At 29.1% G+C, this 22138-nt stretch overlaps 1 protein-coding gene and 1 pseudogene across 3 annotated transcripts; both read left to right on the forward strand.

The window, feature by feature from the left end:
• The first annotated feature begins 2797 nt into the window (after positions 1–2797).
• Positions 2798–9259, forward strand: LOC145841043 (RNA helicase aquarius-like). The gene is made up of 3 exons (XM_082948400.1): positions 2798–6219; positions 6452–6738; positions 8265–9259. Exons 1-3 carry the CDS (start codon positions 2815–2817, stop codon positions 8653–8655), a joined length of 4083 nt encoding a protein of 1360 aa, XP_082804526.1. The 5' UTR covers positions 2798–2814; the 3' UTR covers positions 8656–9259.
• A 6066-nt stretch (positions 9260–15325) lies between these two features.
• On the forward strand, positions 15326–18464 carry LOC145840285 (trimethylamine monooxygenase pseudogene; annotated as a pseudogene). 2 transcript variants are annotated; one of them, XR_014370106.1, is made up of 2 exons: positions 15326–15391; positions 16499–18464. The product of XR_014370106.1 is annotated as a trimethylamine monooxygenase pseudogene, transcript variant X1 (transcript). The 2 variants fall into 2 exon arrangements; XR_014370107.1 differs by lacking the exon at positions 15326–15391 and adding an exon at positions 16316–16360.
• Positions 18465–22138: the final 3674 nt, after the last annotated feature.

The raw sequence follows: 22138 nt of genomic DNA on the forward strand, positions 1-22138 counted from the left end.
CCTTGAATTTTTTGTATTTAGTGTTAGATTTTTTTTGAAGTAAAGTAATGTTTAATTTAAAGTTTTATAAAATTTTTGTTGTTTTTACACTACCATGGTAAAAATTCTAAACTAAAGTACAACTAATGATAATTCTTACATATTATGTTAGTTATGAGGTGATATTGTAAAGTTTACTTATTGTAAATTTGGACAGTGTTGTTAGTTAAAAAAGACTAAATTATTATTATTATTGTAAGTTTATTGTCATACGAAGGACCCAGGCATCAAAACCTAGGCCACTTATACAGAAAGACATACAACAAAAAAACAAAAATAAACCAAAATTGTACATTGAAAATGAAAAAAAAACTGAGTTTAACTAATTAAAGTTTAAAAATTAACATAAAAACACAAAAATTATAACACAAAATTTATAATTCCGGTGCTTCCGAAAAGACAAGAGAACAACAATATCCTACTTCAACTCCAGCCGAACAAATGGTTTCACTCCAAAACTGGTTTCACTTTCATTCGAACGACTGGCTTCACATTATTTGAACATCTGTTTCGGCCTTCATTTGAGTAACCGGCTTAACTTTTATCCATACAACTTGTTTCACTTTTATTCGTATAACTAGAACCGCTTTTATATGAACAACGTTTTTCATTTTTGTTAGGAGAGCCTGCTTCATATTTACTTTCAAATCTTTAATACTCAGATAACTCAGCGTTTGTTGGACTTTCGTAGTAGCTGATAAATGTTGAGAACACTGACTATAAACAAAACTTAAGAACCCAAGGCCCCTAGCACTTAAACAGGCCAATAAACTATGTATTTAGGAACAGGTTTTGTTATACACAGAGGAAAGGCGCCGCTAATAAAATAAAGCTATTGGTTAAACCAAATTAGACAAATACAACCAGTGGTTAATGAAGAAATAACAACAAAAAAATCACTTATGAATTTTGCTAACAAAATATTTATTTAAATCAAACTTTTTTAACCTTAACCGAAAATGCTCAACTTTTTTACAAGAAACTAATTCGTTTGGAAGCTTGTTCCATAATTCAACTGAACGATAAAAAAAGGAATTATGCCAAACATTATTATTGAAATTACGTCTGCATGTAAATTTTCTGCTGTTACCTCTCAGTAAATAAGTACATTTATGAGGTTCAAAAATAGACTGTACATTAATTGTAGTTTCACTATTAATCAGTTTGAAAAAAGTAATTAAGTCAAACTCAATCCTTCTATACTCTAAAGACTTAATACCAAGTTTTGAGAGTCTATCAAAATAAGATGTGTATGAGATGTTGCAACGGTTGAAGACTATTCTTGTATATTTTCTTTGAATGGATTCAAGATGGTTAATATCTTTCTTCAGGTATGGAGACCAAATTGGGGTGTTGTATTCTAACTTAGGACGAATGTAAACGAGATAAATTTTTTTTAGAATGTTTATATCTGTAGATTTAAAACTCTTTAAAACCTGAAAAGAAATAATTGATGCAATTTGATAAACGTAATTGATATGGTGGTTCCATTTTAGGTTTTCAGCAATTAAAATTCCCAGATCTTTAAACACTTTAGTTGAAGGTAACCTTATGTTGTTTATTCTAAATTCAGAAGTGATACTAGATGTATTTTTTTGAATGTTTAGAACCTGACATTTACTAGGATTTAAAACTAGTTTTCTTTCTTTTAGCCAATGATAAATTTTATCCAAAGATTTTTGTAGAATTGTGTTAGAATGGCTAAACATTTTTGTATCGTCTGTTTGATTATCTATTAAAATTTTTATCTTTGTATTAAATTTTAAACATTTGTGTCTGGGATATAATGTGTAAAAACTGAAATTTGTTTTCAATTACACTTTCAATGTGTTGTTTTTTACAGGGTTACCAAAAAACCTAGAGTCCTAGAAAAACCTTGAATTTGACAAGTAAGATAAAAAACCCTGGAAAAACCTGACTTTCTAACAATCATAACTAAAGTGCGAGAAAAAACTTAAAATTTTAAACTATTTTTTATATGTAAGTAATTAAAATTCAATTAGATACAAAAAATCTACAATTTTTGTTAAAATTTTTTCTATTATTTTTTAAAGTAATTGTAGCTTTACAGTATCCTTATAATGTTGTAATACTATTTAGGCAGTTTCATACCTTTTTTTTACTAAAATGGTTCAAAAAACTTGTTCTTTAAAAAATCTAGAAGAAGTTCTAAAAACCTTAGGCAACTCTGATAGTACAAAGGGTTTCCACACACTCAGGCTACTGAGGATAAGTCAAGTCTAGCTTGAATAATTTTGAAAATTTTATGCTAATTTGAACTTTTTTGAAAAACTAGAACAAACCCAAAAGCTGTTCATAAAATACATATTTAAAAGAAAATAATAATTTATGTTATAATGCAAGGAGTATTTTCTTAATTACTGAGATTAACTGCTATAGAAATGATGGAGAAGATTGATTTTTAATAATCGTTTCAGTTATGACAAACTGACAGCAAATAAATTCTATCTAAATTTGTTATGATAGTGTTGATTTCCATTATATAGTAACTTTCTCAACCTTGCACCAGCCATGCTTAAAATATGATTAAATATATTATTTAGAATCTAAAAGATTTACAATGATAGAAGTGCTTGTTTTAGTTTGAAGTAACATGATGGTATTTAGACTTTAATGAAATGCTAGTTTGTTTTAAACTTTTGGTTTTATAGAAAAAAAGGATAGCTGTTTTGAAAATTAGTAATTTAAAAACCTATAAAATATGAAACTTTAATATTTTTTTTTATAAACAGGAAGCACTTAATAAAAATAAAAATGTCTACTAGAACCCTTGGAGCACCAACAACTAATCAGATGAGCTCTAACAGCTTAAGCAAAATGGCTCAAACACATTGGTCTGAGCCTCCTGACAATGAATCATTTAATTTTGATATAAATGTAGTTGACAAAATATTCGACTCAGAGCTTAAAAAAAACAAATTTGATCAAAAAACTTTGTTAATTCTAGAATTTAGCAGATACTTGGAAAATTATTTATGGCCTGGTATTAGCGATGAAAATTGTACTACAAAAGCAACTATTTCAATAGCCTGTATGATCAACATAAAAATGCATCAAGCTGTTCCTGCTTGGGAAGCTATAAAGAATAAACCAAAGCATTTTCCAACATTGTTTAAAAAAGTCTTAGAGCTGATGTTGGATGAAAGTTTGCCTGTAAACCAACAAACTATTCTTTTGAAATTTTTTGGATACTGTTACAGAAGTTTAGAAGTGACAGCTGTTCATTTTGAAGTTAAAAAAACTTTAAATGTAGACTTTTTAATAAATATATCTGAAGGAAGGCTAAAAGAATTATTAAGTCAGGCGGAAAATGTTGAACTAAAAAAAAGATACAAAAAACTCAAAAAGAAGGAGAAACTGACAGAATCAATTTATAATACAGCCATTCCAAAATTAGTCAATAAATTTTTAGTTCTTATTGTAAAAGAAGAATTTGATAGAGATTTGTTAGACTATTGTCAGCGGTTTGTTGACTGGATGATTGATTTGGATTCTTCACTGTTTTGCAGAAGATTTTTCAACACTTATCTTTTAGACTCTAGTGTTGTTGTGAGGTGCAAAAACTCAAATTTGTTTAATGATGATGATGTTTTTACACAATTAGTAAATACATTAGAAGTGTACTGTGCGTTTGAAATTGATGACATAAGTGGCTCACCTTTAAGTAAAAATGAAATGCTCAAGCGTCATTACACTCGCATGAAGCAGTTTCAAAAATGCATTTATAAAAATTTTGAGAAACTTAAGCCCCTTTCTCTGTCTTCAATAGCAAAGATTAATACCAAGGAAAGTTTGACAAAATGTTTGTTTTCTATTGATATTGAAGAACTCAAAGCATTGTCTGGTTTACTGAACTTACGTGTGCTAGAAACAGATAGCAAAAAAGTAATTATTGAAATGATAGTTTCCTATTATGTACAGAGAAAATCTCAACTAGATGAAATAAATAATTTACCTTTATACCCAACTGAAGGTTTATTATGGAGTGATAATCTTACCAAAACTGAGAACTTTATTAAAGATGAATGTTTAGCATTGCCAAAACTAAACCTACAGTTTTTAACTCTACATGACTACCTTTTGAGAAACTTTAAACTTTTTCACTTGGAATCAGCTTTTGAAATAAGACATGATATAGAAAAAGTGGTAAACAGTATGAAACCATGGGTTAAACCTGACAACACAGCTGGGTTTTTTGGTTGGTCGCGTATGGGTCTTCCATTGCAATCATTTTCCATTGTTGAAGTTACAAAACCTAATATTGGTGAATTTGCTCCTGCTCAAGTGCGTGCTGATCTGAAAATTGTAACAAACAGTCTTAAGTTCAATGTCAGACAAGAATGGGAAAACTTAAGAAAGCATGATGTTTGTTTTTTAGTAACTATTTTAAAATCAAAGGCAGTGGAAAAGGGTAAAAAAGAGCCTTTTCAAGATAGATACAAACTTTTGGTGAGAGGTTGTGAAGTCGAAGGTATGCTTGATGATGATGGTCGTGTCATTGAAGAGGGTCCAGAAGAAAAACCAGTAATAAAAAGTAATTATATAACTTACCGTGTATATTTGGACACTAATCAATATCAAAATGATATGGAAAGTATTCACAAACAAGGTAATACAGATCCTTATGAAAGTTTTCACCTGGTCATAAGAAGAAAACCAAAAGAAAACAACTTTAAAGCCGTCCTCAAAACAATTAGAGATTTAATGAACACTAAATGTGTTGTGCCTGAATGGTTACATAAAATACTTCTAGGATTTGGAAACCCATCTTCAGCTAATTACAAAACATTGCATAGAGAGATAAACAATCTTGATTGGAATGATACATTTATTTCCTATGATCATTTACGTTCAAGCTTTCCAAATTACACAATCAAACTTGAAGATGAAAACCAAGTTATGGAACCCCCTTTCAAGCTAAATTTTTCAAGAGATGACACTAAAATTTCAGTAACTTCACATGAAGTCCCTAACAGAGGTCCTTATTTAAGCAGTTCAGTAAAAAGAAACAGTATAAGGTTTACCCCTACTCAGATAGAAGCTATCAGGTCTGGATTGCAACCAGGTTTAACCATGGTAGTAGGTCCACCTGGGACAGGAAAAACTGATGTTGCTGTACAAATAATTTCAAATTTGTACCACAACTTTCCTGAACAAAGAACTTTGATTGTGACACATTCTAATCAAGCACTAAATCAATTGTTTGAAAAAATAATGGAGCTAGACATTGATGAAAGGCATTTGTTGCGCCTTGGTCATGGCGAAGAAGAACTAGAAACACAAAAAGACTTTTCCAGGTATGGAAGAGTAAATTTCATCTTAAGAGAGCGAAAAAAACTTCTTACTGAAGTTGGGCTTTTGCAAAGCAGTCTTGGAATACCAGGTGAAGTATCTTATACTTGTGAAACTGCATGTCATTTCTTTTTGTATCAAGTCTTGTCAAGATGGGAAAAGTATGAGCACCAAATGAATAACAGCAAATCAGTTGATGATTTAAAAATTCTGTTTCCATTTAACAACTTCTTTAAATCTGCACAACCCTTGTTTACTAAAACAAGCTTTGAAGAAAACTGGAAAATAGCTGAAGGTTGCTTTTGTTATATTCGTACAATTTTTACCAAATTAGAAGAGTTTAGAGCTTTTGAATTAATGCAATCTGGTCTTGACCGCTCAAAATATTTACTTATTAAAAGTGCCAAAATAATAGCTATGACCTGTACTCATGCTGCTCTAAGGAGGCAGGACCTTGTTCAACTGGATTTCAAGTATGACAACATTTTAATGGAAGAGTCAGCACAAATACTTGAGATTGAAACCTTTATTCCTTTACTTTTACAAAATCCTTCTGATGGATACAACAGACTGAAGAGATGGATAATGATTGGAGACCATCACCAATTACCGCCAGTTGTACAGAACCTGGCTTTTCAAAAGTTTTCAAACATGGAGCAGTCGTTGTTCACAAGGTTTGTCAGATTGGGTGTACCTACCGTTCAATTAGATGCTCAAGGTCGTTGCAGAAAAGATTTATGTGATCTATTTAGGTGGAGGTATCCAGTACTAAATGAATTGTCTCATGTTGAATCAAAGAAAGAGTATAAGACACCAAATCCAGGGTTTAAGTTCAATTATCAACTGCTAAATGTTGCAGATTGTGAAGTGAGTTGTTAAATTGTAATTATATTTATATATTTTTTTTTTTTTGCTTTTTATTGTATTATAAATTTTTAGATACTTTATTGTTAATATTTACCTTTAATCTGTCATTTTTTATCTTTGTTAATTTTTTTATTTTGAAAGAATTATCAGTTAGATAGCTTGGATTAAAATTAAATTACATGTGTTTTTACAAAAAGTTGTTTTTTAATCTAATTGTCTTATATTATTTTAGGAATCAGAACCCACTCCTTATTTTTATCAAAATATTAATGAGGCGGAATATTGTGTTGCAGTTTTTCAATACATGAGGCTTATTGGCTACCCTAAAGACAAGATAACTATTTTGACAACTTACAATGGTCAAAAGCAACTTATCCGAGACGTGTTGAAGATGAAATGTGAAAAGCATCCCCTTCTCGGCCTACCGCATAAAGTAACAACGGTGGACAAGTATCAAGGTCAACAGAATGACTACATCATACTTTCGCTGGTGAGGACAAAGACAGTGGGTCATTTGAGGTAAGTGTGCTACATAAAAATTTCAACAAAACTTATTTTACTTATTATAGCCAGTGGTTTAATTTAATTTTTTTTTTCTAAAGTTTAATTTTTAGGCATACGATTTTAATTCCTTGTGACTTTATTGATAGGGACTCATTGATACAAGATATTTGATAAAATTTTAAAATTTATGCCTTTAAATTTTATAATTAATGATATAATTTTAATAGTGTGTTTTAATTTTTTTAACATGTTGTATAAAGACCAAGGTTCGATTTCTTAAATAAATTTGTTATAAATGTAGATTAAAAGGCCTAGTTGTTAATAGTTTTGTGATCTTCATAAAATTTTAATATGTTAAGTATTAAAATTTCGATTTGACTTAAAACATCTATCATATAGATAAAATCTAATGTCATCATCAAATATTTTTTTATTAAAAAAACACGTTTAAAGTAGCTTTAGAGTATCTTTTCAATATTTTTATACTATTTAACAGTTTCTTACCTTAAACTTAACATTAATTAAAAATAGACCCAAAAATGTTTATTTTCAAAAATCTGAGAAAATTTGCCAAAAACATTTGGCAACCCTATTAGTTAAAAATTTATATTGTAAACTTTTAAATGACAACTTATTTTACTTTTATCTATATATTTCTATTTCCCATAGTTGTTTGCATAGATATTAGGGTGTTTATTTTTACAACTACTTTTGATTTTCCGGTTGGAAATTTTTTATGTTTTGGAGTTATGATAAAAAACACCTTGTGCAAAATTTTAGATGACTTGAAGAAACTTTCACCTTGGCTTCAACCAAGTTTCTAAAAACCACCCTGCTGCCAAATGTATGAGATCAAAAAAATGCGGCCTTAGCGTTTTAAACTGAAATTTGTTTTACATGTGGCTAATTATCACACAAACACATTGTAAACAATTTAAAATGATTCAAAGAAAGTTTATTGTGGAATTTCTTGATTTTATGTAATTTTTATCACTTTTTGTAAGTTCTCTTGAACTTCCAGTTTTTTTCTTAAAAAAACAAGAAATACTCCCATAAATCTTTCTTTGAATCATTTTAAATTGTTCACAATGTGTTTGTGCGATAATTAGCCACATGTAAAACAAATTTCAGCTTAAAAATCCAATGTCGCATGTTTTTGATCCCATACATAATGAATTGGGGTAGTCTTTAGAAAATCGGTTGGAGCCAAGGTGAAAGTTTCTTCAAATTATTTAAAATTTTGCACCGGGTGGTTTTATGATATTTCCTAAACATGGAATTTTTTCCAGCAGAAAAATCAAAAGTCGCTTTAAAAATAAGCACCCTAATATATATAGAATGTCAAGTGTAAATAAATTTGTGCAATATTTTTAATTTTAACCATTGCTATTGATTTTGTTTAAAAATTTAAAGGAGTTTTTTTCTATTAGAAAAAAAGTATTACGTAGCGTGTAACCAAATACTTAATGAATAAATCCGCTTTTTAAGCCAACAGTAAATTTAATTTAAGTAATGTAATTATAATTATCTTTTTCCTACAGAGACGTGAGAAGATTAGTGGTCGCCCTATCCAGAGCCCGACTCGGTTTGTACATTGTGGCAAAGAAGAATTTGTTCAGCAACTGCTACGAGCTTTCTCAGTCGTTCGACCTCTTGAACAAAAATCCGGAAAAGTTGCACCTTCTCCCCAACGAAACTTACTCGGAAAGCCCGGATGTGAACAGGGGAAGAGGAAAGGAACTGGTCATCAACAACATGCAGCACTTGTGCGGGTTCGTCTACAACAAGTTCATTGACAAGATGCGGCAGATGCAACCCGAGCAAAACAAACAGCAGAACGCGTTTCAGCGGCCGCCCGTCAACACGCCTAAAGTCGACCCTCAAAAAGCAACAACGGAAGGCGAAATGGGTTCAAATGAAAAAGTGGAGTAGCTGATTGGAGAGTTTTTAGGGATGAAAGTGAAATTTTGCGTCAGATTTAGTATAAACTTTAATGTTTAGTACAAATTAAATGGATTAAGTTCTCACCGTAGGAAATATTTACTTCTGAGTTATTTTCTTAATTCTTTATTTACAAATTAAATTATGTTCTTTTTTTTTAAACATTTAAAAAAAAAATTTATTTGCAGTTTCTTTTATGACGGTTTTAAATAAATACGAAAAGTAGTTTGTTGATGTATTTGTATAACAAGAATTTTACTTTTCTTTATTTTCTTAAAATATTTTTGACAAAATCAATGCCTAAAATTTATAACAAATAAAAACAGATGTGCTATGTAAATAAAACTTTAACAGTTTCATTTTTAGTATATTAAAGAGAATGTAGATAAGAAGATAATCAAAAATTTTTTTTCGTTTTTTTCAAAACTTTAAAACACAGTACAAATTTTGTTTCGTTAGTGTTACATAACTTTGTAACATACACTACAAACTAATCAAATTTTGTTGTATGCTTCAACTTAAGGTTACGGTTAATTAATACACATAAGTAGATATTTTACTAATAGTAAACTAATAAAATTTGAAAAATCTTTGATTGCGTTTCAAACATGTTATGAATTATACTACCCAAATCTAACCCTGAATTATTAAGAATAAATTCTAAGTAACTCTGAGGCAAACTTGATTCCTTGTTTGTTTATTAATTAAAAACTTAAGCTGCACTAATGTTAATTGAAATGGTATTTTGTTGAAAAAATAGTTGATACTTTCAGGGCAAAGAGTTACTTCTATAACTATGAAACTTTAACTAAAAAAGTTCTAATGAAAAAACAAACAAGTTTCGGAATCTTAATTTATTGTGTGTGGAAAAGTTGAAATTTTTTTATGAGCTCATCAATTTTATTGTAAACCTATTTAAAAGACGTATAAGTGTTATATAATACTGTGTATAGGTTGTGATGAATGATAGCTATTTTGTTTAAACAATATGACACATAAATTAGTATTTTTTACAGGAGGTAAATTACACCTTCATTGATGTTTAACTAGTGAAACTAGTTTTGACTATCAACTAACTAAATAAAGCTGTTGTTTATGTTTGAAAATTTTAAAAGAAGTAGTTTCATCTATAATAAGTAAAAAAACCTAAATCAATAATTATAAAGTTTGCCAATAATTTCTATATTTGAAAAAATAGAGGAAATGTAACGAGATTTCTATTAAAGTTCTTACTTATACATAACGATTAAACTTTAAAACTTCAACTTTTATTTAAACAATTTTTCAGTATTAAATTTTTGTTATTTTTACTTTATTATTTTACTAGGTTTTATGACGAATAAGACTTAATTAACAATTCCATTAACCATTTTATGTCATTACATTCTAACTTGTTTAGCAAAACCTTTCTATTAATCCCGTCAAATGCTTGACTTTAATCAAGTAAAACCTCACATACTGCTTGAAAAAGTTATAAACGGTTGTATATTAATATCCAATTATTTTTTTTTGAGTTCAATAATGTTGAGATTAGTAGTTTAAAACGGGGTTTCTTAAACTTATATTTCTGAGGCCCCCTTCAACAATATTTCTTTAAAAACTAACCTAAAAGTTTTTTTTTTGCTCTTCATCACGAACTCTAAAAAATCTAGTGTAAGTTTCAAATGTCAGCCTTATGCCTCACCCCCCCCCCCCCCCCCCCATTGCAGCTTATGGCCCTCCTAACTTTCTAAAATTGCCCACTTTGGGAAGCCCTGGTCTAGTGTTAATTCTAAAACGACCCTTAAATACACCTAAGAACTATTTGCTGTTCTTCATGAACTCCATAATATCTAGTGTAAGTTACAAAACTAGCCTTAAATATATATGTCTAAGACCATTTCTTGTTATTTATTATCAATATTTAGTGTAAGTTTCAAAACTACCCTTAAATACATACGCGTAAGATCTTTTTTATTGCAGTTTATTATCAACTACAGTATATCTAGTGTAAGTTTCAAATTATGGCCTCATGGCGCACTTACTAGTCACAGCCCATCTTGGCCCCTTTACAGCTTATGGACACCTAAATTTCTAAAATGACAAACTTTGGGAAACCCTGTTGTAATTTCATGTTTCTATTACTCTACGTTTAACTTTTACTTAAACGACACTAGAAAAGGTTCCAAATAAAACTAAATTTTGTAGTTTTTTTAAAATCTTAGGTTTTTTGTAGTTATTGATATGCACTAAAACTAACCGCGAGACCATCAAAAATAACCGACGCAAACTTATGCGACCTGATTTTAAGCTTAAAGGACTCATCAGGCAGACATAGTTACGATGAATTGCTGTATCAACCCCTCACAGGTGTCCGCAAGATAGTTTTCAGCTAAAAACTATCTTTTTTTATGTTAAAAAATTAATTTTTGTGGTTAAAATAACATTTAGACTAAGGTTGGGCAACATACGGGCCGGATCCGGTCCACGAGTGAAGTGACCGGCCCGCCAAGGTCAAAATTACAAAATTGGTATAAAACGTAGTATAAAAATTTTACAAAACAAAACGTAAGAGTTAGACTTCAAAGAGTTTTAAATTTATTTTATAATTTATTTATAGTTATAAAAGCACCACTTTGTCCTAATATTCTGTTTTTTTAAAGTTAGTTGAATTATTCTTTACTAAAATTACCCTAAACAAAATATATTTTTTTTTTTATCTGATATTTTACATATCTACCTTTGTCAATCTACCATGTCAACGGCATTCATAAACAATGGACGAGTCAAAAATGACATTTTTTCCCGAATAAATAATGAACGAGTTGTTTATATCAATACTAAAAAAGTTATCTTTTTTATTATTTCCCAACAAGTAATTGACAACCATTTTCAGACAAACTGCTCAACTTTACATTTAAAAAAAAGTTTAGGAAAATTTTTAAAATGCGTTTGGGACCTAAAGCCGCAAATTTGGCAAATTCAAAAAAAAGTATAAAGGTTGTAATCAATTTTCCAACAAGAATTGGTTTTCACATTTTGCACTCATGGTAAACTTGTTTAGGCATATGAAGGAACTGAATACCAAATTAATGGGGAAGGGTGCTTTTGCTCATGAAATGTACTCTGTAATTAAGGCATAAATGTTAAAGTTTAAACTATTTTTTCTCAATATCTGTAAGAATAACTTAACGCATTTTTCAACACTTGCGAATACAGAACAATCAGTGATATCAACGGAAAAGTAAGTTAATATCATAGTTTCGGCTGACAATGAGTTTTGTGTGACGATGAAGTTCAGTAAAACAATGCCATCATAGAAAAATTCAAAACTGAAAAAAATTAAAAGTTTATGATACAATTAACAAGTAAAAGTTTGTCTCGAGTAAATTTTACTATTTAAATTATTGAATTAGGGTTATAATAAAATATCATACTTGAGAATTTTTTTCTAAATTAAATGAATAGGAAATAATGATCAACTGGATCCATATAATTAGTATCCGGCTGGATCCAGCTAATAGTTTTTAATTTGAATCCGGCCTGATTCGGATCTCAAATGGGGTTATCCGACAGAACTGGATCCGGTAGATTATTAATTCGAAATGCTCCGGCCCGCAAAGGACTAAATTTTTCCTGATCCGGCCTCCCATTATAAAAGTCTACCTAATTTAGACTTTTAATTAAAAACTACTATTTGCTGTTGCTTAAAAATTTCCAACTTTATTAAACTTTTGATTTTACATAGCATTTTATATTCGTTACTACAATTGTTTTACAATTACGAACAACCATTTATAGGAAAAGCGTCTTTGCAGTGTTATAATCATAGGTATTAATTATAAAGTGCTAAGGCGTACTTAAATTTCCTTAGTCAATTTTAGTTATTACTTTGCATCAGTAACTTATGATATGAATATATACAAATCCTTGAGAAATTTTGATTTTTGCTATAATACAATAATGATATTTACGTTCAATACAAAGAACTCTTTAAGTTATAATACAGATAATGAAAGTTTCTCAAAAGCTTAAGCATAACTGTTTTAAAAACGTTTTCTATGACGTATCAGTAAGAAGTTAGTTTTCACAAAGTTTGTTTAACACTCTTTATTAACTTGGTTTAAAATTAGTTTGTTGCGTGCAAAATATTCTCAATAAAAAATCTACAATCAAGTTATTTACTAACTGATCTACAATCAAGTGTTTCATCAGCCAGTGTTAGTCAAATAAATTGCATATACAAATTTAGGCTAGAAATAATTTAAAGTTGAAAATTTGTTTCATTTAAGTGTACAATTTATAAATGTTATCTAATTATTACCGTAAGTTTAATTTTTTAATATTTTTTACTCTCTTTAATTTTTGAAATTACTAAAATCAATAGTTTTAGATTTAATCCAATTTAAAATAAAAACAAGTAGTATACCTGTAGTAGCAAGCAATTTTTCTTTTTTAAACATATCTGAAGACAGTAATTTCAATGTATGTCATAAAAAAAGTATGTAGCTTCAAATCAAACCAAAGACTTATAATTTAAATAAAACTGGTCAAAAATTAACTTAAGTTGTGCTCTTATCACAATAATTTGAAACTCCTTAATTTTATCCAGAATGTAAGCTGTTTGTATAAAACGCAATATCTGCTCATTTAACATTGAACTGAACAGCTTTCTGGCAGTTCAAATTTTTACTAGTACAGACGGATTAAAAATAAACAAAGTTTATAAAGACTATATCTAATTCATAAATCTGAAAATATACAACTGAGCTAGACTTGGTAATGTTTTAACACAATCGTTAGAAAAACACTAGACTAAGTTTTTTAATAACCTAAAAGTTAAACAAACTATTTGCGAGCCCCAACAAAATAAGAAAACAGATAAAAAGTAATAAAAACGTTTAATTAAAAAATCTTTAACAGCTTACATATATAATAGCATTATTATACTCATAAGTTTAAGTCTAACACTAAGTGACGATGGAAATTTTTTAATGATACTAATTTAGAAACAGTGCTTCTTAAATTAAAGCTTTTTTAATTATTTCTATTGGAAAGCTTCTTTACACAGGTACAGCTATTTTAAAATTATTATACAACTTTTGGGCGAAACTAACATGTCATATAAAAACTATTAATAAACGTTGTGTTTAAAAAAATGTTTGGGTTATCCTAGTTCATAACTACAAACACTAATCAAAAATATTTTCTTTTAACAAATAACTTGACTTATTTAGCTTAGTAAGAAATTCTGACCAAGGAAAAGGATAAGCTTTCTTGAATTTTTTGTCAAACTTTATTTTGAAGAACTGTACGTGTAAAAAAGTTTAAGCTTTTAGAAAAGTTAAGTAAACCACACTCAAAAATGGACCAATCATTTCTAAAACTGTGTAAAATATATCATTAAATGAAAAACTTTGTGCACACTCTGTTTGTAAACATGTATTTATAGTAACAGAAATACTGGTTTGTATGCTTATTTGTCTCTTCTTTAATATAAAATTCTTAAACATATCAAGAAGTATACTATTTTTAAGCAATTTTTTTTTTGTCGTTCAATAAGCAACAACAGTTCTTAAAGTAGAGATCAAATAATTTAGAATAGACTTAAAGCTTAAGTAAATTTTTACTAGTTTTAATCAACGCCAGGGTTTCCTAATCTCATTTTCATAACCGCCAATTTTGAAATAATTAAAAAAAAGCCTTTCATTGAATATAACCCCTTTCTAGTTTATTAAACATTTTTTTTTTGCTTTTACTAGTTATTGCCTGCCGATCGTCAAAATCGCCCACTTTTGGAACTTCTGATCTCGGCTTTTGTGCACATTTCGAGGAACGCTTGTCTAATAATTTTCAGTTCAAACAAAGTCAGTGTTTAAAAAGCAAAAGTCATAACTAACTACATAAAATAATTTTTAGTTTATATTGTTTAATAAGTGTTTTTTGAAATATGTTTTATGAACATTTTCCTAGGTACTTAACATTGCCCAAACAAACACTGGATTTTTGTTACTAATGGTAATAACTTTGTCTTAATATTTAATTCTTTAATGATACAACAACAATTTAAACTACTGTTATGTAAAGTTATGTACAACTTTAAAAAATTTTAATCTTTTAAGTTTTGTACCTAATAGCTACTCGATTAGTTTTTAGACTAATGATACAAATAACATTAAACTAAAGTTAAGTTCGTTTGTAAGTGATTTACATTTTAAAAGTAAACACTAAAAATGATTTTGCTTTATATGTTTAGAATAGCTCTTTTATGTTTATCTATGTTTATCTTTTATGCTTATTTTTATTCAAAAACTAATTAAATCACTAATTTTATAGTAGAATACAACTTTATGAAAATAACATTAAAAACATAAGTATCAATTTATTTCCTGTACTTATATCACAATAAATGATCAATTGTTATGTTTTTTTGTTTTGTATTTAGTAAAATTAAGTTAGTTGCTATATTTTTTAACTTTGTTCTTTTGTTATGCACTAACAAAATCACATACAAAAAAAGTTACATTCAGGTAAAAGTTCATTTAAAAGTTCATTTAAAGATATTTAATTGAAAACTTGAAAAATTCTCTTTTTTTCTTTTGCGGTTACTGCAATATTTGCAGTTTGAGAGCAGAATAAATTTTTACATTTCTCCTAGCTATTAAGCTAAATACTTTTTCAAGTTTTTATGATTGTAGCAAAACGAATTTCCAACAAACTTAACAAGATTATTAGCTTACGTTTCAAAGTTGGTTGTCATTTATATTGGAAATTTTTGATAAAAAACTTAGCATATAATAACTTATTTATCAAATGCTTGCTAGCTTAAAGGTTTTTTTTGACATAGTTAGTTTATTAGATTTAGATAAAACGTTTAGTTTCTCACCCTCAGGCAAAAAAAAAAAGTTAATGTTTGCTTTTTATTTCATTTATAAAACTTGAGTGACTGCAAGTTTATGACTTTATGATTTAACAAAGCTTGATAATTTATTTTTTGATAGTGTAGAGTAAAATTTTGACAGTAAGTAAACTTTAAAAGTAAATAATTTTTACAAAATATATACCAGTTATCTTATTACTTAAAAAACGCGTTTTAAAAGTTATTCTTGTTAAAAAAGATTGTATGTAAAATTTTAACTAATTTATAACAACAAGAATGTTAGAACTTGTTTATTATCAAAAATAAAATTTTTTAATCACTAGGTTAAAATAGACAATATTTATTTTGAATCCTTAACTTTTTCAAATTTATTAATAGTTTGATTATTGAAAAAATAATTATTAGTTGAATCTAATTTGTAACTTGTATTTGATAGTTTAAAATTTTTAGATAAATTTTTACTTGTTGAAGAGTACCTCAAAAAAAGTCAAGTATTTAAATTACAGATTTAAATTAACCTAAAATTTATTTTTAAATCAAGTGTATTTAAATATTACGTTTTAAACTTTTATTTAAAATTAGATTCAACAACTTATTTTATAAAATTAATAATTTTTTTACACTTTTTACCATTTAAAAATTAATAGCAGTATATTAGTAGCTATACATTGAAACTTAATTTTGTACTCAAGTTTTTGTATATTTTTAGGTTAAAAAATAAGAGTTTACATATGTTATTAAAATTATTGTTGTTTTGATGATAATTATAGTTGTTATTATCTATAAAACATTAAAACAAATTGAAAACACCTAAAAGACTTTAGTGTCCTAAAAAAAGTACGTTGTACTTAAATTGGTTATTTAATTTAAAAATTGAAAGTTAAATAATGTTAAGAACGCATCTTTTTGTTTTGAAATTTAGTTATAAAAAAAAAAAAAAAAGTTTCAAAATCGACTTTCACTCAACTATCGCAGCACAAAAAGTTTACACGAAATGAAGAGAGTCTGCGTGATCGGGGCGGGACCGTGCGGCATGAACCTGCTGGCCGAGCTGAAAAAATTCCCTGAAGTGGAACTCGTGTGCTACGAGAAGCAGGACCGACCGGGCGGCCTGTGGAACTACTCGTGGATGACGGGCGTGGACGGGTACGGCGAACCGCAGCACTGCGGCATGTACAGGGACATGTGCACCAACACGCCCAAGGAGTGCGTCGAACTGCCGACGTACACCTTCGACGAGCACTTCGGGAAGTCCCTGTCGTCGTTCCCGCCGCGCGCCGTTCTCCTCGAGTATCTTCGAGGCTACTGGAAGTCGATTGGCGTGCCCGAGGACGCGATCAAGACGAGCCACAGCGTGAAGGAGGTCGAGTACTGCGAGGGCAGCAAAAAATTCGGCGTGAAATCGGTCAACTTGAGAACTAAAGATGTCATTTTGAACAGCTTTGACTATGTCGTGGTTGCTTCCGGACATTACTCCACACCCAACACTCCTAGTTTCGAGGGGTTCGAGACGTTTCCTGGGAGAATTTTACACGCTCACGACTTCCGCAGTGCAGACGAGTTCAAAAACCGACGAGTTTTAGTCGTTGGATCGAGCTGGAGCGCCAACGACATTGCTCTTCAATGTTACAAAAGTAAAGCCAAAAGTGTTGCGTTTTCCTCCAGAAACCCTTTGATGCCATTTAAGTGGCCCGAAAGTTTCATGAAATTTCCTTTGCTGTCAAAAGTAAATGGAAACAGATGCATTTTTACAGACGACTCCTCAGCGGAGTTCGACGTCATCGTCCTTTGCACGGGATACAAGTACAGTTTTCCGTTCATGCCAGTAAGCATCCGGCTCAAAAGCGACAACTTGTTCTACCCACCCAACCTGTACCGAGGACTGCAGTGGTTCGGCATGGACCAAGAAAAGCAGGACTGCGACGGCAAGCTGTTCTACATGGGCATGCAGAACCAGGCGTACACTTTCACCATGTTCATGGTGCAGTCCAAGTGGGTGGCCGAGAACATAGCTGGGAAAATGGACCTGCCCAGGAGGGAAGATTGCGAGCGAGAGATCGAAGGTTGGAGCGCGCACAACGCTGACCTCGTGGACGCCCACACAGTCATGACCAGCCAGACGAAATACTTGCAGACGCTGGCGGCAGACGTCGGTTATAAAGGTAACTTGGACGGTTACCACTTTTTCATGGATCTGATGGAGCACAAAGCGGAGAGCATGATCTCCTACAGAGACAGGTGCCACACGTCTTTGCACTCAGGACTGACTGCAACGCCGCCCAAAACTCCTTGGATTGAGTTTTTTGATTACTCGGTTAAAGGTTTTTGTGATAATTGCTGATTTCTTTCCGTTTCAACTGTTTTCATTTTTGGTAGTTTATTCTATTCCAAAATTGTTTACAATTTGCAGATAAATTTTAAAAACTTTAAAAGTTTTTAAGAATTTTTAATAATCGCTCTTGTAATAAAATATTATTGTATTTAAACTTAATATAAAGTTTATTTTGTATCAAAATATTACTGATAAGTTTGTGGCTTTTTATTGTTGAAATAATAATTCTTATATGTTGATATTATTAAATTTATTGTACTTATCAGTATATCTAAAGGATTGGAATTAAAAACACTTAAGCAAAGTAAAATAAAAAATGTAGTAACTGAATGTTTAAAAACTATTTGTTTGAGAAAGAAATGATTAAAATTGCTATGTGCTCTTTTCTGCCAAATTTAAGCTTTATTTTAAAATATTTGTTTAAAAATATTTTGCTACTTAAGTTAAAAAATACATTTTACTTTTATAGCTTATTCTTTAAAACGTTAATGTTTAAAAAATATTCTATAGGAGACTCAAATTGTTTTTTTTTTGTCTAAATAAGTCACTACCAACTTTGTACTTATATATCAGTTTGTGATCACACAAGATTTTTTGTGAAAATCACAGTTAAAAAAGTTTTCTTTTTAATTGTTGCACCAAAGCTTTATACTTTTTTTTATCTATTTATTTTCAAACGTAGCTAAACTTTGACTGCTAACAAAGTTTTTTTTAAACTTAACATTTTAAGTGCTCAAACTGTTATTTATCGTTCTGTATTGCCTTTAATATTTTTGCTGTTAAATACTTAGTTTATGTTTTTGTAGAACAATAATTGCAAAATTGAAATGATTTTAGTTTGTATAAACAGCAAACTTATTGGTTTTTTAACTTCCTTTTTTCATAAAAAAACTTCAAGTTTTGTTTTTCAATGCAAATAAACGGATTGATTGACATTGTAACCATCAACATCTTAACTAAAAACGACATACTATAAGTAACTTCTTAGTATTTGTTTTATATGACTACTCTAATAGTGACCACTCTATTGTACAAAGTATATTTGAAAAATAGGCTTATACTTGTTTTAATCAAGAACTTTTTATTAATTAGAAGTACTTGCTTAACCAGAAGTAAATAGTGTTTTAGAAAAAAAAAACAATTTGAAAATTTAAATCACTTAAAAAACATTTTGTTAGATCATTTCATATCTTTTTAAAGCTTAGATTTTGTCTATTTATGGACATACAGTTATGTTTTTATCTTAGTTCAGTTAACTATTACTATTCTCTTTAAAACTTAAATTTTGTGATGTACCACAAAAGTTTATCATTAAGCTTTGAGCTATACTAAGTTATTCTTTACCAGGAGTCATTAAACTGCGACCCGTAAACCAATATCTCCGGCCCTTAATGCATGTTTAAGCTAAAAGTATAATTAAAAAAAAAAAGAGAAAATATAAAAAAAACTTACAACTAGGCTCTAAATTTAATAAATGCTAACTACTGTTACATAACTATGGCTTTTTCTACTACATTTTATTTTTTAAGTAATTTCATATACATTTTACTACAAAAATTTGAATAATTGCGACCCACGGATAACTTTTTTCTAAGCAAAGCGACCTGGAGTAAATTTTTCAAGAACAATGGGCCAGCAAATTTTTACCTCTGCTCTACAAATTTAAAAAAAAAGACTATACAGTTTTTAGTGTTTTTAGAACATACTTTGTTATTTATAAAGCCCATACTGTTTAGTAAGATAACATTTATGTATAAGTATGTTAGAGAGACGTGATTTATTAAATTAAAAATATATAGCTGAAACTATGAAAAAAAAAACACAAAAATTTATAAGGTGCACAAAATATGCTGTTAAGTTAACACGAAAACTACAACAACGTGCAGAATGCCAGTTTACAGATTGCAAAAACCCAGATATTGTTCACACTCCGGGCAACGGTGCACAGCATCCATGAAATAATCGTCACAACAGCAGGGTATGAGGCACAAGCAACAGCAGCCTCCCCCTAAAAAGCAGATCAAACAGCCCATTAAAATAGAGTAGCAACCCGCCACCATGACTACCTTGCTGGTCACCACCTTGTTGCATTTCGGGCACTGAACGACGCAAGGTTTCTTAGTTTGGTCCGGTCTCAATTGGACGACAACGACTTGTGGCTGGGTGACAACACTTGCCGCTGGGTGGGGTATCAACGCTGATTGAGCTGACTCATTGTTGCCAGGACTCCAGATGGCACTGATTTCGGTTTTATATGGCTGACTTGTGTTCGTAGTCTCGTTGTAACTAGGAGGTTTTTCGTTAGGTTGCGTATTCATTAGAAAGTTTCTAAAGATATTTTTAATCTTTAAAAAAAAGTTGTAAAAGTACTTTAAAACGAAGTTGTAAAAATACTGTTACATTTGTGATAATTTGAATATAAATTTGTTTAACTTTTGTATGAAGCTTTTAACTTTTTAACAACTTAATAGATAGTTGCATATAACAAGCTTTTGTTTAATAACTTTAAGCTTACATCAAAATACTTTTATTAGTTAGTTCAGTTGTTGTCAAGGTGTACACTGGTGCACTAGTGTGCACCTAATTTATATTATGGTGCACGAAATTTTTAGGGTACACAAAACTTATTTAGGCGTGCACAAAATTTTTAGACTACAAAAAAATCTAGTTTTTATTATGATATTTATCTAGTTGAAGCGACATAAAAATATTAAATAAAATATTTCAAGAGTACTGTACTGTGAATTTTGTAGTGGTTGCTGAGATGTGTTCAATTAATAAGTATGTAAGACAAAGCCATATAAATAAAATATCATTGTGCAAACAAAGTAAACCAAATAGAAAGGTTCATTAAAAACAGGATAAAATGATAAACTTTAGTTTTAGTTGTTAAAAGGTTTGCATGTAAATATAAACTGGCTTATTACTTTAAAGGAGAAATGCATTAGTAAAAGTGTTTACGTAGTGACACCACTAGCGGCACTTATTAAAATTAGATCTTGGGGTGCACCGATTTAATTTTTTGCATTTTGGTGTACACAGATTTTGATTAGCTTGACGACCACTGAGTTAGTTTATTGACACGATATAGAAATCGACGCTTTAAGTTTTGGTCGAAAGACCTTATGTACAAAAGACTTTCTGGTCTAAGAGCTATCCACTACATAAATACTTAACATTTTTTGCTAAATGAAACCATATTTCAATATTTAAAAGCTTAATCGTTTAACATAAAAAATCTCATAATAAAAACAAATTAAACAAAATCGTATAAGACATTTATATAAAGGTAAAAGTAAAAAAAAATATCAGAACAAAAACATTTTAAAGGTATATTTTATATACTTAGCTTTATCCAACTTTGAATACTATTAAGTATACTTTATCTTTGATTGTTATAAAATCAAATATCTAAATCTGACGTAAGCTCAAAAGATTGAAAATTTTTATATATTTTATGTAGCATGAAATAATAATAATTTACAGTTTGAGTTTATTGATACTAAAAAAATATTTTCACATAACTGTATTATAACTATTTTATACAAAAAACTGAGAAACTTTGTGTAAATATATTTATAACTGAAACATTTTATGTTTTTTCAACTTTTAAAACAATACCTGATGTCTGTTTTTAAAAAGACAAAAAAAATATTTTGACTTAGAAAAATATTGAAAACTATTTAGTTATGTTTGTAATTATACGGTAACATTGAAAGAATGTTCAAAACCTATTAAAATCAAATAAGTAATATGCTATTAGTAAAACAAACTATTGTAATGTAACAATAAAATTTCACTACAAATTTACAATTTTTTTCACAAGTACTTTTGTTTATTTACAAAAAGTAATTCAAGTAAAATTGGCTTATTAAAATAGGATAAAAATTAACATTATCTTGGACACCGGAGATAAAAACAGTATAATTATACAATGTACCATTGTTTACAAATATCAAGTTAAATTTAGTTGTAAAAACTCTGACTTAACAAACTTATTGACAATTTCTGTTTCCGAAAAAAAAAACATATTTCAATATTAATAATTATCAACTGTCAAAAAAAAACTTTAAACTATTTTTTGTATAACTTTATAGCCTAAAATCTAACTATTTTTTATAACTACTTTCAACTTTTTAATTAAATACTTTTTAACAACAGTCAAGCTAGTAATTTTATCCTTTTCTAATTTTTTAACAAATATCTCTAATTTGTTGTTCTTTCTGTATATAACAAACCTTATATTCAAATTAAAAAATAAACTACTTAATCAGCTTATATTC

Source organism: Thalia democratica, chromosome 7, assembly GCF_965202585.1.
Source record: "Thalia democratica chromosome 7, ktThaDemo2.hap1.1, whole genome shotgun sequence".
Lineage (NCBI taxonomy): Eukaryota > Metazoa > Chordata > Thaliacea > Salpida > Salpidae > Thalia > Thalia democratica.